A 15,831-nucleotide genomic window follows, 5' to 3' on the forward strand; every position below is an offset into this window, starting at 1 on the left:
TGGTGTAATTACCTCCTTCATTCACAGCTGTGGCTTTGCACAACTTTGGACCAATTTAAAGAAAAAAAATAGAAATGACCTTCAAAAGATGAGGGCTTTCCTGAGTGAATCTTCCGTAGTCCTGAGGGGAATTTCAAATGCAGCTTTTAGAGCAAGGAGACTGTTATTAGGTAGAGGACAGAGCTCACTCGGGTCGGACCATTTAGAGGGAGTGTTTCCATTCTAACCTGACCATCCATGTTTAGACATGACCTTTCTTTTCTGAGATTGGGGATTACAATGGTACAAATGACCACATCTGATAACAATAGTGTCATTCATTATGATTCTCCCAATTAGTATCTTTTTATTATAATTTTATTTTTCTTGGATATTTTATGTATTTACTTTTCAAATGTCATCCCCCTTTCCTCCTCTCCCATACCCCCTCCCCCTGCTTCTGTGAGGGCGCTCCCATTCCCACCCACCCACTCCAACCTCAACACCCTGACATTACCCTACATTGGGGGAAATGAGTCTTCACAAGACCAAGGGCTCTCCTCCCATTGATGCTGGGCAATGCCATCCTCTGCCACATATGTGGCTGGAGCCATGGGTCCCTCCATGTGTACTCACTCATTGGTTGGTGGTTTAGTCCCTGGGAGCTATGGTGTGGTCTGGTTGGATGATATTGTTGTTCTTCTTATAGTGTCGCAAACCCCTTCAGCTTCTTCAGTCTTTTCTCTAACTCCTCCATTGGGGTCCCCTTGTTCAGTCCAATGGTTAGCTGCAACCATCCTCATCTGTATCAGTAGGACTGTGACAGAGCCTCTCAGGAGACACCCATATCTGGCTCCTGTCAGCAAGCACTTCTTGAAATCAGCAATAGTGACTGGGTTTGGTGGCAGCATATGGGATGGATCCCCAAGTTGGGCAGTCTCCGCATGACCTTTTCTTCAGTCCCTGCTTCACTCTTTGTCCCTGTATTTCCTCCCATGAGTATTTTGTTCTCTCTTCTAAGAAGGACTGGAGCGTCCACATTTTGGTCTTTCTTCTTCTTGGGCTTCATATGATCTGTGATTTTTTTCTTAGATATTCCAAACTTTTGGGCTAATGTCCACTTCTCAGTGAGTGGCTACTATTTGTGTTCTTTTGTGACTGAGTTAACTCACTCAGGATAATATTGTCTATTTCCATCCATTTGCTTAAGAATTTCATGTAGTCATTGTTTTTAGTAGCTAATATATACAAAGAACTCAAGAAGTTAGACTCTAGATAATCAAATAATCCTATTAAAAATGGGGTACAGAGCTAAATATAGAATTCTCAACTGAAGAATACTAAATGGCTGAAAAGCACCTAAAGAAATGTTCAACATCTTTAGTCATCAGGGAAATGCAAATCAAAACAACCCTGAGATTCCACCTCACACCAGTCAGAATGGCTAAGATCAAAAACTCAGGTGACAGCAGATGCTGGCGAGGATGTGGAGAAAGAGGAACACTCCTCCATTGTTGGTGGGATTGCAGACTGGTACAACCACTCTGGAAACTCATCTGGAGGTTCCTCAGAAAATTGGACATTGAACTACCTGAGGACCCAGCTATACCTCTCCTGGGCATATACCCAAAAGATGCTCCAACATATAACAAAGACACATGTTCCACTATGTTCATAGCAGCCTTATTTATAATAGCCAGAAGCTGGAAAGAACCCAGATGCCCTTCAACAGAGGAATGGATACAGAAAATGCGGTACATGTACACAATGAATTCTCCCAATTATTGATAGCTACCAGGTATGAAGAATACTTGGATGACGGATGAGAGAGCTTTTAAAAACTTTTACAGACTTCATAGCTCAGTTATAGATCTTGCTAATATAAAGGATGATGGGAAACTGCCTTAATTTGACCTACATTTAGAACTTTTACACTTTTTTACATATCCTTTGTGATTCTTAGATCTGCCTCCCTGTGTTTTAAAAAAGAACAAGTAAAGATGGGGCTGGAGAGATAGCTCGCCACCTGCTGCACACGCAGAAGACTGGGGTTTGTTCAGTTCCTATCAACCAGAGCAGAGAGTTTACAACTGTGCACGTACACACACATGCGAGTGTGCTCGCGCGCACACACACACACACACGCTTACACACACACAGTTACACACACTTACACATACATACTTACACATACACACATGCAAATGCACACACATACTTACACACTCATACAATTAAAAGCAGTTTTTAATTGCAATGAGATTCAGGAACAAACAAAATCCTTCCTATCACCCAATAGAGAAGCATCAGCACTTTGGAGGGTCAAGGGAGGATCCATTTCTCCCTGCCGAGAACCTCCCCACCCTGAAGACTTCCCTTAGACTTTAAAACCAACAAAGATCAGTGACTTTGATGCAGAAAAGGATTTTAGGACTAACCCCTTAATGAAGCAGTGTTGAGATTTAAGAAAGCAATCTGTAAGTGAGCTTCAGTATATGGGTTAAGAGAAATAGAGGCACTCAGAAGAAACTAAGACATGCTCAAGAGTGGGCATGGATCACTCAAAGAAGAGTTGGGCTCATTTGTGTTTTAAACAGTCACAGAAAGGATTGGGGTGGGGCTTGAAATTACTATCTTTAAAGAGTTGCCAAGGACCCTCAATGAGGTCACTGAGTGGGTCCTGGGCAGCTTCAGGATTCAGCTGATAAGGTGAGAATCTAATCTACAGGCACATAGGAATGTATCTTTAGTATAAGCAAAGTTAACAGATTTCATATCCTGGGGAAAAGGTTTGAGGCCTTACCTAAATTCAGTCCTAGGTCATCATTGCTTTAACTTAAGACAGATGTATATGAAATGAATATTAATTCTATTCCAGCAACTTTTATGGAAAATGTCATTTGTGCTAAAATTGGAAATGTTCACTTGGCTGCCAGACTGTAGGATGAGGCTCTTCTTCTTTTCCATCTCCATAGTTTCCATATCTTATTCTCCTGCTTCAGAAGGACAGGGTGGACGTGTAGAACAATCTTTACAACAGACATTAAGCCATTTATTGGGAAGGTTTTAGAACAGGGCTGCTTTTCTGTGAGTGACACTGGCACTGGCAGAAGACAGATGGGGACAAATAATTTTTGTCAGACAGTCAAAGAGGCTACTTTTCCTCAACCATAAAACTTTCTAAATATTTTGTTTGTCATTTATGTTTTAATTATTTTTAAAATCTTGTTTTGGGTTTGGAGTGCTTAGTTTTCATAAATACTGGGACCCCCCAAAGTAACCCTGAAACTCATCTCTGTCAGATGCTATGGGCTTACATGATTTATTGCCTTTCACAATGATAAAATCATTACTCAATAGTAACAAGGTAAGTCAAAGGTTAGATTTCTCTAATCTAATGCACAAGAAAAATCAAATCAATCTTTGTGCAGGCCAACCAATAAATTGAATTTCTCTTTCCTTCCCAGGATCCCCGGTTCAATGCAGAAGTTGACCAAATTACAGGCTACAAGACACAAAGTATCCTTTGTATGCCAATTAAGAACCACAGGGAAGAGGTAAGCCAATTTTTCATTTTATATAAAGGGTCATTTAGAAATATTTTTTATTTTGAAAAACATCTTTTTTGCTCTGACATGTATGAAGTAATACTATACTGACACATTGTTTAATTTGAATATATAAATACTTCATATTCTGTTTGAGATTTTTTTAACTGTAGTTATAATGTTGAATGCTAATTAGAGACTTTCCCATGGCTATTGGGAAATAAATTGTGTACATTTTATTTCCTATCTGTCCTCTGCAGTTGGAGTGTCTTATTCTATCTTATACATGTCATTATGGTATGATTCTAATGGACTTTAACATTGTATGTTATTGCCTAAATAATGCTTATTTCAGAAATGGTCCTCCGGTTGCTATCATTATTAGTCAATTTCTTTGGATTTATATTGCAATTTTGGGAAACAGGAATTGTAGCTAGTTTCAATGACCTAGGTTCAGATATAAAATTATATCAGGTAAGTGAAAATATTTTATATTTTACCTAGGTTTTGATAGTACTCAGTTTCCTCTTTATTTTATACTCCTATGGAAAAAAATAGTAAGTTGTCAATTAAACCAAATGTTTGAATTGCACATTCTCAAATCTGAATTCACATTATCGTCAACCAGGGGATTCTGAAAGATCACAAGTTGGGTGAGTCATGGTTTTCTAGATAAAGAGAGTCAATAGAATGCTTATAAATTCAGCTGAGATTTATTATGGGAGTTGGCCAATATACCTGAAGGTCATCACCTTTCTTCATTAACCCAGAGAACTATTTTAGTGGGTGGTGTAATTAAGGCTTAAAAACCTTGGGGGCTGCTGTGTAAGACCAAATCCAAATGCCTTAGGTCCTAGAGTTCTGGTCTACCTAGATCCTGAGTGGATTGGACAGTGCCCACTGTCACTGGTGGATCGAGACTCTTCTTCATGAGTCTGTTGATTTAGGTGCTATTCCTTCTTGAGACATCCTCACAGACATACTCAGAAATGGTTATACCTGTTGCCTGGGCTCACTAAAAGAGGAGGATGTATAAAATTAACCTTTAACCCAAGTACTATGGAATGTCTGTATTAACTGTTTTTCTGTTGCTATGATAAAACATCTTGACCAAGGACAACATAAGGAAGAAGTTTTATCTTGGTTTGTGTTACTGGGAGAGTCAGTCTACAATGATAAGAAAGGCATGGCAGTTTTCCACCAGAGTAGGAAGCTAAAGAATCACATCTTCACACTCAAGCACAAAGCAGAGAGAGTGGAAGTGGGGCAAAGCTTTCACCTCTCAGTGACTGTCTCTACTGACGTACTTAACCTTCCCGGATCCTCCACAAATAACACTACCAATTAGGGACTGAATGTTCAAATAGCTGAGCCTATGGGAGACATTTCTGATTCTAACTACCGCAAGATCCTCAGAGAATTCAAAAGCCACTGTAGGTTTCTATAAACTCTGTGCCTGTCTTAGCCTCAACTGCATAGCAGAGAATTGTCTGCATGGGCACTGAGACAGTGGAGTATAAACTCATGCCTTTCCTATGGTTTATCCTCATATTGAATTCATATCCAACAAGGGTCTAATGTCAACCACAGCTGTCTTCATTTTTAATAGCATCCCTTTGTTGTTGTAAAAATATAAAAAATAAAAAAGCTGTCTTTATCCCCCACTAGGTTGTCTTTTATCCCCACTCGGTCTGGCACTGCAGTGCCCCAAGATATCTGCTGGATATCTTAATTCTCAGTCAGCAAAGCGTCTCACCTGCTCTGCTCCATCCCATATCACACTGCCGAAGGCCTCTCTCTGAGCCTGGCAGCAGTCTCTCTACCTATCTAGTTCCCAAGGCAGGTTTCCATGCCTGAAACACACATCCCAACTCTGTGGCAGCCCAGACCAGCCACTGCACACTTTCTTACACTTAAATCTACACATGGAAGAACACACAACATAATAACCTTTGGCCCAATTGATAAGATATAATTGCCTACCTAAACATACAAAGCCCAATACACATCCATCCCTTAAAAACATTCGTAGCAACCTGTAAAGGTACAGCATGGAATCTTAACATCAGCCGCCATATTGTCCTGCTATGGCTTCTCTCCTTGTCCCTCCTGTCTCTACCTCCTTTCCATTCCAGTCTGCTCCTCTTCCTTCAAATTTTTCTCCTGCCCATCCTTCCTTCTCGTCCAATAACAGACCTCCTTCTATCTTGTACCTGCCTCACCCGTGACATCATCACACATCCCTTCTTTTCCTCTCACAGGGCACATTTAAATTTTCAGTCTGTGGGCTGGGCCAACTCTCCTACCCTCCTGAGCATCCCCCAGCTCTGCACTGCTAGTTAGGCTTCCAGAATGAATTGGGAAACAACCATAGTACTAAGGTTTATGTTTTTGAGACCAAATTCTTTGTCATTCTACTGGAGGAACGTAACTGTGAATGTCAAGAAGACTCCTGGAGGTTTACAGTTTTCATATTCCACTGCATTGAGGGGAAATAGGTATATGCAGATTGATTAACTTGTTGGCCTCAGTTAGAGAGACACCCATCTCCCATGAGCTGTGTCAGGACTACCTTTGTCTACACACTTCACTTCCTGAGGCAAGCCTCCTGCTAGCTGGACTTTTTTCTCCTGTCAGTGTCTAGTCTCCCTCTTCCTCATCATTGCTTCCTAGAGGGCTTCTCATTTTGGACTATTTTGGGTTAAATTAAAGCTCTCAGACCTGTGGTTATTCCTCGTTGTCAGGCCCTTAGGGTAGCTAAGTTTTAAATGGTAGGTTCTTTTTTAGGGTGTGCCTGGCCACTGCCCTCTGAATCATATGCGGTGGCCGAATGGATATTGCTGGCCTTCTCTAGTCCTGACCTTCTGCATGAGGAATCACTCTTTGACCAAAATCCACAACTGGTTTGGGGTTTGTGAAGCTGTGGCCTGTCCTGAGAGCAGGACTGCCTGGCTCTACTCACCTTTGGGTTGAGGCTTCTGCTCCTTCCACTGTCAGGAAGGCTGGCTGGGGCTGTCTAACATGGTTTATTTCCTCCCGGTGGAGTTGCCAATCTTTTCCTCCACACGTTTCTGTCATCGCCATTGTGACTTTCCAAAGCTCTTCTCTGTCTTTGGAACAGTGTAAAAAATTGTGTTGTTATTACTCCTCTCCTTTATCATATCAGGCAGAGATAACCTCTTGACTGCTAACTTACCGGAAGTCTCTTGAATTTTCTTAAATGAAAACTTACAGTTGGGCACAGTGAGCCTTTTGGAATAAGTGTAAAGATTGTTTGCTCTGAGCTTGATTGTCATCTTACTGCTTCCTATATGACTAAGCAGGGTTAATCCATTTGAACTTCACTTTCCTTCTCTGCAAAGTGGGGGGCGATAGAAGACCGAGTCCCAAAGCTGTGTTCCCACAGACAGAGGGCTAGACATGCATTGTGACACTGTGGAAATGGTCCGTAAATACCGTCTAGTGCTTTTTGAAATCACACGAATGAGTAGGAATAATGGAACTTGTAAGAGAAGGAACGAGGGGAGCCCAAGGCAGCTACTAGCCATCTCGTAATCAGCAGGCTGGGCCCGATGACAGTGGCATAGCCTGGGCTTGGATGCTCTGTTTATCATCCCTTAAGTAACTGTCAACTTAAAAAAACATGGCCTTCTAGTCTTTTATTCCCTCATAATTGAGGCAGAGTGGATTTGCCTTCTTTTTCCTATTAGGCTATCTCCCACTCTTGTTACTTACCAGAGAACCTAAAAGAGCTATTATTATTGAATTGCTGTTTCTCTCTTGTTTATAAAATATTTTATACTTTTTAGTGACTGATTTTTCAGGGGAAATACTCCTGGCATTTGTGTGGCTGGGGGAGTTGGGTGTGACACACTGAAGTCTGTGTTCTGACACAAGCCAGGACACCCCGCAAGATTTAGGATTCACTAAATGCTGAGTACTGCCTCTTATTATGTATTTGCTTATTTATTTATCTTTGTGTACACACACATATGTGAATGTACACACACAAACATGCATGGAGATGGGAAGGTCAGAGTTTTAAGAGTTGTTTCTCTCCTTCTGCCACGTGGGTCCCAGGAATCAAACTCATGTCTTTAGGGCTGGAGACAAGCATTTTCACTTGCAGAGCCATCTTGCCAGCCTAGCCTCTTGTTCTTGTGAGATATTTTAGCAAATTAAATTTTTCAGGAGTTAGTTTTCTTCAATAATGTTACATTATAATATATAATAATATTTTAACACATAATATTACATTATAATCCATTGATGTAATGGATATAGTGGTGTCATTTTGGAAGCCCGGGTCATGGCTACTCATACAGAGAGTAAGGTTTTATAATTCTCCCTCTTCTCTCTGTTCCTTCTTAAGATAGGGGTTGATAGGCGGAGAGTGGGGAGACTAGAGAAGCTTGAGGAAGCTACAGAAGTCTTTTTTCAGAAAGGTCAAAGAGCTATTAGTCAGAGGCAAATGAATGGCCAAAGGACAAAAGTCAATCAAAAGAGAGAAGATCTGTCCAGAGTGACTAAGCAGTGTGAAATGAGACATGGGAGGTAGTCACCTATTGCTTACCGGGAAGGCAGTTGCCATGTGTGGTATTTCTGGAGTAAATACTGTGGGAATTGTTCTTGGCGTCTGTCATTTTCATAACACCCTCGGAAGCATACATTTTATGCCCTCATAACAGATCAGGAAACTAAATGGTCCACATTTAGGGGTCTTGGTCACATAACTAGGAACTTCAAACCAACACCCACAAACACACCTTTGGACTGTGCAGTCACAATCCGGGAAAGAATCACCGACATTCCACCATGGATGACAGCTGCACTGTCTTTCCCTCTTGAATTTCTGTGGCTTTGAATGGGAAGGGATGGAGGGGACCCTGATGCTGTGTTGTGGGCACAGCCAGGGGACCTGAGGGTCTTCTGATGACCATTCAATGTTAGGGCCTAAGTCACTTAACACAAAGCTTCTCTCAAAATATGAGACAAGGAAGGAAGGAAGGGGCAGAGACACATTCTCTAGTACCGTAAGAAGACTCCAGAGGCAAGGTTTTACTATAGACGAAAGAGCTCCAAGAGGGTTCTTGCACTAAGCTGGGCCAGCATGCCCCATGGTATGCCTACAAAGCAAACTGGAAGAAAAAATGCAAGTGTGCTTTTCAGACCTGCTATTAAATTTCATTCAGACTTAATTCTGGATTTTTCGGGCAAAGGCACTCGAGACAGTTCTTATTTTAGTCACTTGCATCAGTTATTTATGTAAGCAGACAGAATTCTCTTATGTTTAGTAAAGGAGTACAGAGAATTCAGCTGCCACTGGACCAGATGGCCTCTTTCTGAAACACTGTCCTTCCCCAAAGTATTGTTCCTTGTAACAGTACTAGAACTGAGTGTTCCCTCGCTTGTATAGGGACCAAACCTACATACTCCCATGCAGGGATTCATCACTAGGAACTTCCTGCTGCTTTCTCTGTGATCACCTAGGGAGGGGTGAGTAGGAAACAGAAGGCAGGACGTTACCAAATAGTGCAGTGCTGAAGAGAGCATCTGCCAGTTTCTAACTAGATTCCTGAGAGATAAATACTTTGATGGATTAAAGCCATTTAACTCACACCCAAGTCACACAAGAAGGCACGAAAAAAACCACGTCATGCAAAAGTAAATGTGTTGTGGAGTTTAAGCTTTTTATGGCCTATGTTTGACCATTTAAAAATATTCTCACTTGTTTTCTGTAACACCGAGTCTTATTTGACAAGTGATAGTTGAATTATTGATATACATAGATACAGATCTAAACAAAAGAGAGATGAAAATAAATAGGAAAATAAATAAGTCTGGCGTTACAAAAGTGGAGATGTGGGTTATCAATTCAAGAGTAGTCTGGGTTACAAAGAGAGACCTTGTCTCAAAAAAGCAAAGAACAACAACAACAACAACAAAGATACATTTTTTAAAGAAGCAAGCAAAATACATGCTTTTAATTTTTCCATTCGAAGTGAGAGGGCTTGTGCCCCAGGGGCAATTCTGTAGGAGATGGATGTTAAATGGATCCAGCCTTCCCCTGAAATGCTGGATCAAGGAGCTGAAGCTTTGCAGTGCAAGGCGAGAACCGGCTGCTGTATTCCTCTGTGTGTTTGCCTCCAGCCTTTCAGGAGGAAACACCTGCTCCCATGATCCTCCTCAGTGCTTTCTCCAGCACCAAGGTAGAGACTGAAGAACAAGTAATCAAAGCCCGTCGTAACCGAGGAGGAATTCTCAGATTTGACAGGAAGATTCCGTCCGTAAAAATAAAACGTTAGATTTATATGCCTATAATCCTTCAATTCCAAGGGAAGTATAATTACAAAACTCGGCAAAGTTTATTAATGGACCGTCAGTTGGTCTGGGTCTATTTTAGTCTCACAGAGCTGGCCAGCTTTTAGAAACAATTGTTCCCTGGGCTTTCTCCCCTGCAGTGCTCCTTCTTGTAGGTTTGTTTTAGAAACGAAGTAGACTTGCTGGGAGCACTTTCTGTTTGTTCTGGACTGGATGCTGGGATGCTGAAGAACCTTCCCTTTTCCACATTAGCACTTAGATAATAAACAAGTGGACTGTCAGAGAAGAAGGTAACCACTTTCCCAAGGGGGGCAGGGACGTTTCCTAAGAATAGCAGATGAAGGAGAGTCTAATTGGTGAAATCTTTGTATCTACATCACGGACCCAGAGCGAAAAGAAAGTGCATCGACAGTTCATACTTGAGGATGCCATCGGCAGCGTGCTCTATCTCTCAAATGAGACCTCATTGAGAGAGCTTAGAAAATTTGGTTCATGTTACCCTTCATTCAGCAGAAGGCTCAACTTCACTGGTACATTCTCTAACCATTCTGATGCTTCTTGGAGGGTACTGCTTTGAAAATTTTCATTCATAAATTTAATTTTGAGGAGTTTTATGTAGTCCTCAGTGGTGAGTGTTAAGGAACTGGAACCAGTTGGGGATAAAAAGAAACAATTTCTTTGTGTAATATTTGACTCAAGGCTGCAAAATTAGACCTTTAGATAGAGTTCAATATTTTTTGCACATTTTACAGTAATTATCAATGGAATTACTACTCTAAGTAGATGTCTGTGCCAGCATCTGTTTTCAGCTAAGAACTGAAGTTTCACAGGGAAGTCCTTTGTCAGCTTCTGTGACTCATGTTTCTTTTTAGACCCAGCTATGCTATCTACATCAGAAAAAGAATTATGTTGAAACTTCATCTAAAATCCTGCTTTCTTCTCTACCATAAAGAGAGAATTGGTCCTCCAGGCTCAATTTCAAGAGAAAGAGATGTGTCTTAGTTAGGTTTTCTGGTGCTGGGCTGAAACACCATTACCAAGAGCAAGCTGGGGTGGAAAGGATTTATTTTGCTTACATTTTCATATCACAGCTCATCCATAACCTTTGTCCATTTGTTTTACTTCTTGTCAGGTATTTGTAAGAAAATTAACCAGTGCCGGCACCATTCTTCTCTTATTATTGGGGAAAAATTAACATATGCATATTCCTCGCTTTGCACTGGGAAGATATGTCCCAGCCCCAAAGACACTCATTTATTTACAGAGGAAGTGGAATTTTTGAAACGAACACTTGGGTGAATTCTCCCCATGTTGATAATATTGGGTATTGCTGTTGTCGTCTTTTCATTATGTTGTGGTTTTCTTGAGGTGTGTGGCCAGCGGTGGGATGTCAGGATTTGCAGTCTCTCGCATTTCTCCCGTGTCTTCAGATGTTATGTGGAGCTTCCACTGGAAACTGAAATTGAGACTGATAAGCGACCTCAGTAAATGTCTGGGATTAGCTGCTTATTGAATAAGGGTTTGCCCTCTGTGACAGTGATGGGTTGTCCCTGACATGACCAGCTTTCGCATTCCATATTGCTCACTCAGAAACTCAAGTCATTCCTAGAGAACATCCAGCCCTGTTGATGCTGGGGATTGCCAGGAAAATAGAGGCCCCTTTCTGCTTGAAAATATAGCACAGGGCAGGAGGGAGGCAGCACGCCCATGGGCTTCCCGATAATGACTCTGACAGTCACAGTGGCTTTGACTCTCAAATGTGAAGCCTGAAGGCCTTGGCTACATAGTAAGTTCCAGGACAGCCTCAGCTATAGTAGTTAAGGAGAGACTTTGTATCAAAAACTAAGCAACAAAGCTAACCACAAAGTAATTATTTGATCCTAAGAAAATGAGCCAATTTGTTCAAAGGGCAATCCACAGCAGACTACAGGGAAAGATTTTTCTAGACGCACAAGGAAGGTGGAGGACGCCGATGTTGCTCTGGGCGGTTGAAATTCAGACCACTGATGTATTTTTGTCTTTTACTCTGTGTCACTTTCGACAAGCATCATACCTTTTCTTTCTTTTGTTCCTGATGATGCTGATGCCTGAACCAAAAGCCTTGTTCATGGTAGACAACTATTCTACCACTGAGCTATAATCCCGAGTGTCTATTCTTAACCTATTGCTTTATTCCATGGTGATTTTAGTATGTCATCCTTCTGAAAGTAGAACACACACACACACACACACACACACACACACACACACACACACACACTTATTTTTCCCTCCTGATCTGGTAATTTCTTGAGAGAAATACTTGGTGTATGTTTGGTTGGTTTGGTTTCGATTGATCTCTCTCTCTCTCTCTCTCTCTCTCTCTCTCTCTCTCTATCTCTATCTATCTCTCTATCTATCATTCTATTTTTGAGATTTTTTTTAATAAACCTGGCAGACCTGGAACTCACTGTGTAGCTCAAGTCAGTCTTGAAATCTTAGCAGACCTCCTGCCTCAGCCTCCCTAGTGCTGGGAGTGCAGATATGTGCTACTACGGGTAGCTACTTGCTTAGTTCCTTTTTAAATGTATTTTATGTGTATGGATATTTTGCCTGCCTGTGTGTACTGTGTGTGTGCCTAATGCCTTCAGAGTTCCGAAGCGGGAGTTGGATCTCTTGAGATTGGAGTTACAAATTGCTGTGAGCTTCCCTTAGATGCTAGGGATCAAAAAATGTGTCTTCTGAAAGAGCAACCGATGCTCTTAACTGCCGAACCATCTCTCCAGCTCTCACTTGCCCACTTTTTAATGTAAATATTATACTCAGCATTCCTAACTAAAACAGAAACAACAACAGAAAACTTCTCATCTAAGTCTACAACATTAGTAGTAGAAAAGCCATAGGCTACCAGAGAATATGAGCAATTTATTGTTGGAATAACTCAGTCTATGAAACTGTCTTAAGTACATATTTCTCTTTAGCATTAGAAGGAATTAAATATAGTCAGCCTTCTGTGATGATGGGTTCTGCCTCCATGAATTTATCTAACTTCAGATAAATATATTTGAGAAAAATTTGCTTGTTCAATATATATATATATATATCTTTTCTTTTGTAATTCCTTGAATAGTTCAATATAGCAACTACCAAGATAGCATCTCTGAATGGTAGGAATCTGGAACTGATTCCCTGTGGCTTCTTGGGTCCAATTACATAGAAAATCGTTGGTATTCTGGGACACAAAGAAGACAAAATTGATGTAGAAATTCTAGCATTCTGCAAACTAGTCTGGGATCAAATGGTACAAAAAGCAAGGTTTAAACTGTACAAATGAGTTTAAAGGGGAGATGGCATTGGGGTGGGGGACCAATGGATGTCTGAAGCCAAGTGGGGAATCCAAGGTTAGGAAACTGAGCTTCCAAAAGCCAAATGGGCTCCCAGTGTCTGAGCTTCTGTGTGGAGAGAGTGAAGTGGGTGAGTGGCATCTGTGGACTGTAGGAGAGCCCACGCAGCAGGTGGGAGCCAGTGGGCTTAAAGGGAACTCTGAAAAGTCTCATCTGTGAAGTTCTACCTAGGGGCTGAGTTCATCTCCATCCATCAGCAGTCAGGACAAGCAATGAGGGAACTTGCCCTCTGCTTAAGCCTGTGCCCCATGCAGGTAGCAGGTTCAAATTCTCACCTTGGTATCATGCAAATCACTGAATAAACAGTGAATTTACTGTTCAAGCTAACCCTTCTGAAGTGGGCCACAGGCACTAGTATCTAAAGAAGAAAGAAAGAAAGAAAGAAAGAAAGAGAGAGAGAGAGAGAGAGAGAGAGAGAGAGAGAGGAAGGAAGGAAGGAAGGATCAATCCAGATAAAGTATGGCTTCAAAGATATTTTTCTTTCAACCAGAAAGAAAACTTTAAATTTCATTGTCACAAATAATGCTTATTTATAAATAACTATCTCTGAGTGTCAAAACTGTAAGTTAAAACTTAAGTTCAAAGGAAAATTGTGGAGGCTTATGCCGGCAAGCATAGCATATGAGAGGTGGAGGTAGGAGGGTTGCTGCAAGATCAAAGATGTCCCGGCATGCAGAGTGAGAGAGACTGTGTCAAGAAACCAGAGAGAGATGGAGGAGGGGGATAAGGAAAGAGGCGAGGAAATGAGAGAGAAAAATTGGAGCACAGATTTTAATAAAGGGAGAGCCCCAGGGACCCTCATGAGTCTGCCGAAGAAACCTTGTTCCAAGCGTTCTGATTCTAAAATGGAAGACCCCAGGAAATCCATGGGGCAGCAGTATTTTGAGTCTGCTTTTCTATTGGATATTGATGTTCCCTGACCCACCCACCTTCTTCTCTTGTAGGTCTCCCTGGTTATCCCAGTCATTGCCCGGGCACCAACTATACAGTCCACTGACCAGGTTTAAGTTCATAATCCGGGAACTCAGAGACCCAAATGGCCTGTCTTTATGCTGGCTTCACTCGTAGGGGACTTCAACAACCTCATTAAATCACAATGTGGCTTTTATAGCTCTTAATTTCAGAGTCGTAAAACTGATTTTGTTTCTTTTAACACTTTAATGTTGACTTACCTCACTGTCGATTTATGGTAGCCCACTGATGGGTTACTCTGATTTGATTTGGGTCAGTTTTTAAGTAAGTGAGTTTTTGAGTGAACACATTAAGTGTTCTAAGAAGGGTCCCACTACTGTGCCCCCAATATGAACAACTGCACCATAAAACACATCCCAAGGTATACTGCTTCTGCGTGGGTCATTCACTGCCCACTGAACTCTGAACTCTTTCCGGGTAACCTTTTATTCTATGTGTTATTCTTTGAGTTTTTCTAGTAGGCAGTTTAGCACTCATTTAATAACAAATTAACTAATGTTTAAAATCAGGTTAGACTTGCATTGCTACATCGGCCCCCTCGGGTTGTTCTCATCAGTTCTATTTCAAGTGAAAATATCTAGCTATGAACAGACATGCTTGACCTGAGCCAAAACCTTTCCCCAGCATTTGTTCTTAGATTAGAGCATCTCAAGACTTTAAGTTTACAAGAGGCCTGCAAAAGTCAGGGTGAGTCCAACCAAGGGCAACAAACAGAGTTAGGATAAATGAGTAATTCTCTTTTTATTAAAAAGTATATTATTCTTTTAGGATTCAATAAAGAAGAAGAAGAGAGAAAACAAAGAGGAAAGTAACAAATCAGTGTTGAGAGAACCTTTCCCTTTCCCGATCTGCCCTCCCAAGGGAGGACTTTGTATCATTTTCTTGTAGGTAGAGAATTAGCAAAGAAAGACTGAGCAAAGAAAGAGGACTCTTCTAAACGGAATTCGGGCTGCGTTTCCTAAAGCAGGAGCACTTGAGGGAAATAGTTTATCTTGATGAGACTAAATTGGGAAAGGACGGAGCAGTAGAATTCATAGCGAGAGGGAGCTGAAGCAAGTCGTAAGCTGTTACTGACTTGAAGTAATTCCTCAACCTTAAGCTAGAACTGAGCGAGAATAACAGCCTCTGGAGCTTCAAGTCTTTCTAAACCTTTTGTGAAGCTGAAGGCTTACGGGCCAAGTTTAGCTTGGCCAACTTAAGTACAGTTTATCTTTCAAATTCCTTCTGACCTATGTGAAAGTAGACTTCGCCTATTAATTCCTGTTTGGGTTTATTATTTTTTTAATAACTTCTTTTCCCAAAAATAATTCTCTTGAAGGTCAAATAATTTTTAAGGCCAGAGTTTCAGAAGTGGAGCCGCATTCCTGCCTGAGAAATTCTTGTGCGCTAATGATTCCCTGCATTCCTCTGCAACTGGCCGCTCGGTCCTGCTTCACTTTTAGTGAATGAGCGCTTAGCCTTTTAGGAATAGTCTAGATCAATGTAAAAAGTTTGTTTAATTATATATTTTATTGGAAACGTAAAAGATTGTTCTGCCTTTTTTTTTTTTTTGGTACTAGAAGACTATGCAGAATATTTACTTAAAACACAATTACCCGCTAGCTTAATCTGGTTATAAGATGAAATCC

The 15,831-nt window shown here is 41.1% G+C and overlaps 1 protein-coding gene across 2 annotated transcripts in view; it reads left to right on the top strand.

Annotated features, from left to right (window-relative positions):
* Positions 1-15,831, top strand: part of Pde5a (phosphodiesterase 5A) — a 144,432-nt gene that overhangs the window by 38,588 nt on the left and 90,013 nt on the right. For both annotated transcript variants that reach the window (XM_087615296.1, NM_133584.1), the window contains 1 exon segment: positions 3,447-3,536. In XM_087615296.1, the coding sequence (XP_087471422.1) occupies positions 3,447-3,536 (90 nt within the window).

The sequence above is a fragment of the Rattus norvegicus genome, chromosome 2 (assembly GCF_021556685.1).
Source record: "Rattus norvegicus strain SHRSP/BbbUtx chromosome 2, alternate assembly SHRSP_T2T, whole genome shotgun sequence".
NCBI lineage: Eukaryota > Metazoa > Chordata > Mammalia > Rodentia > Muridae > Rattus > Rattus norvegicus.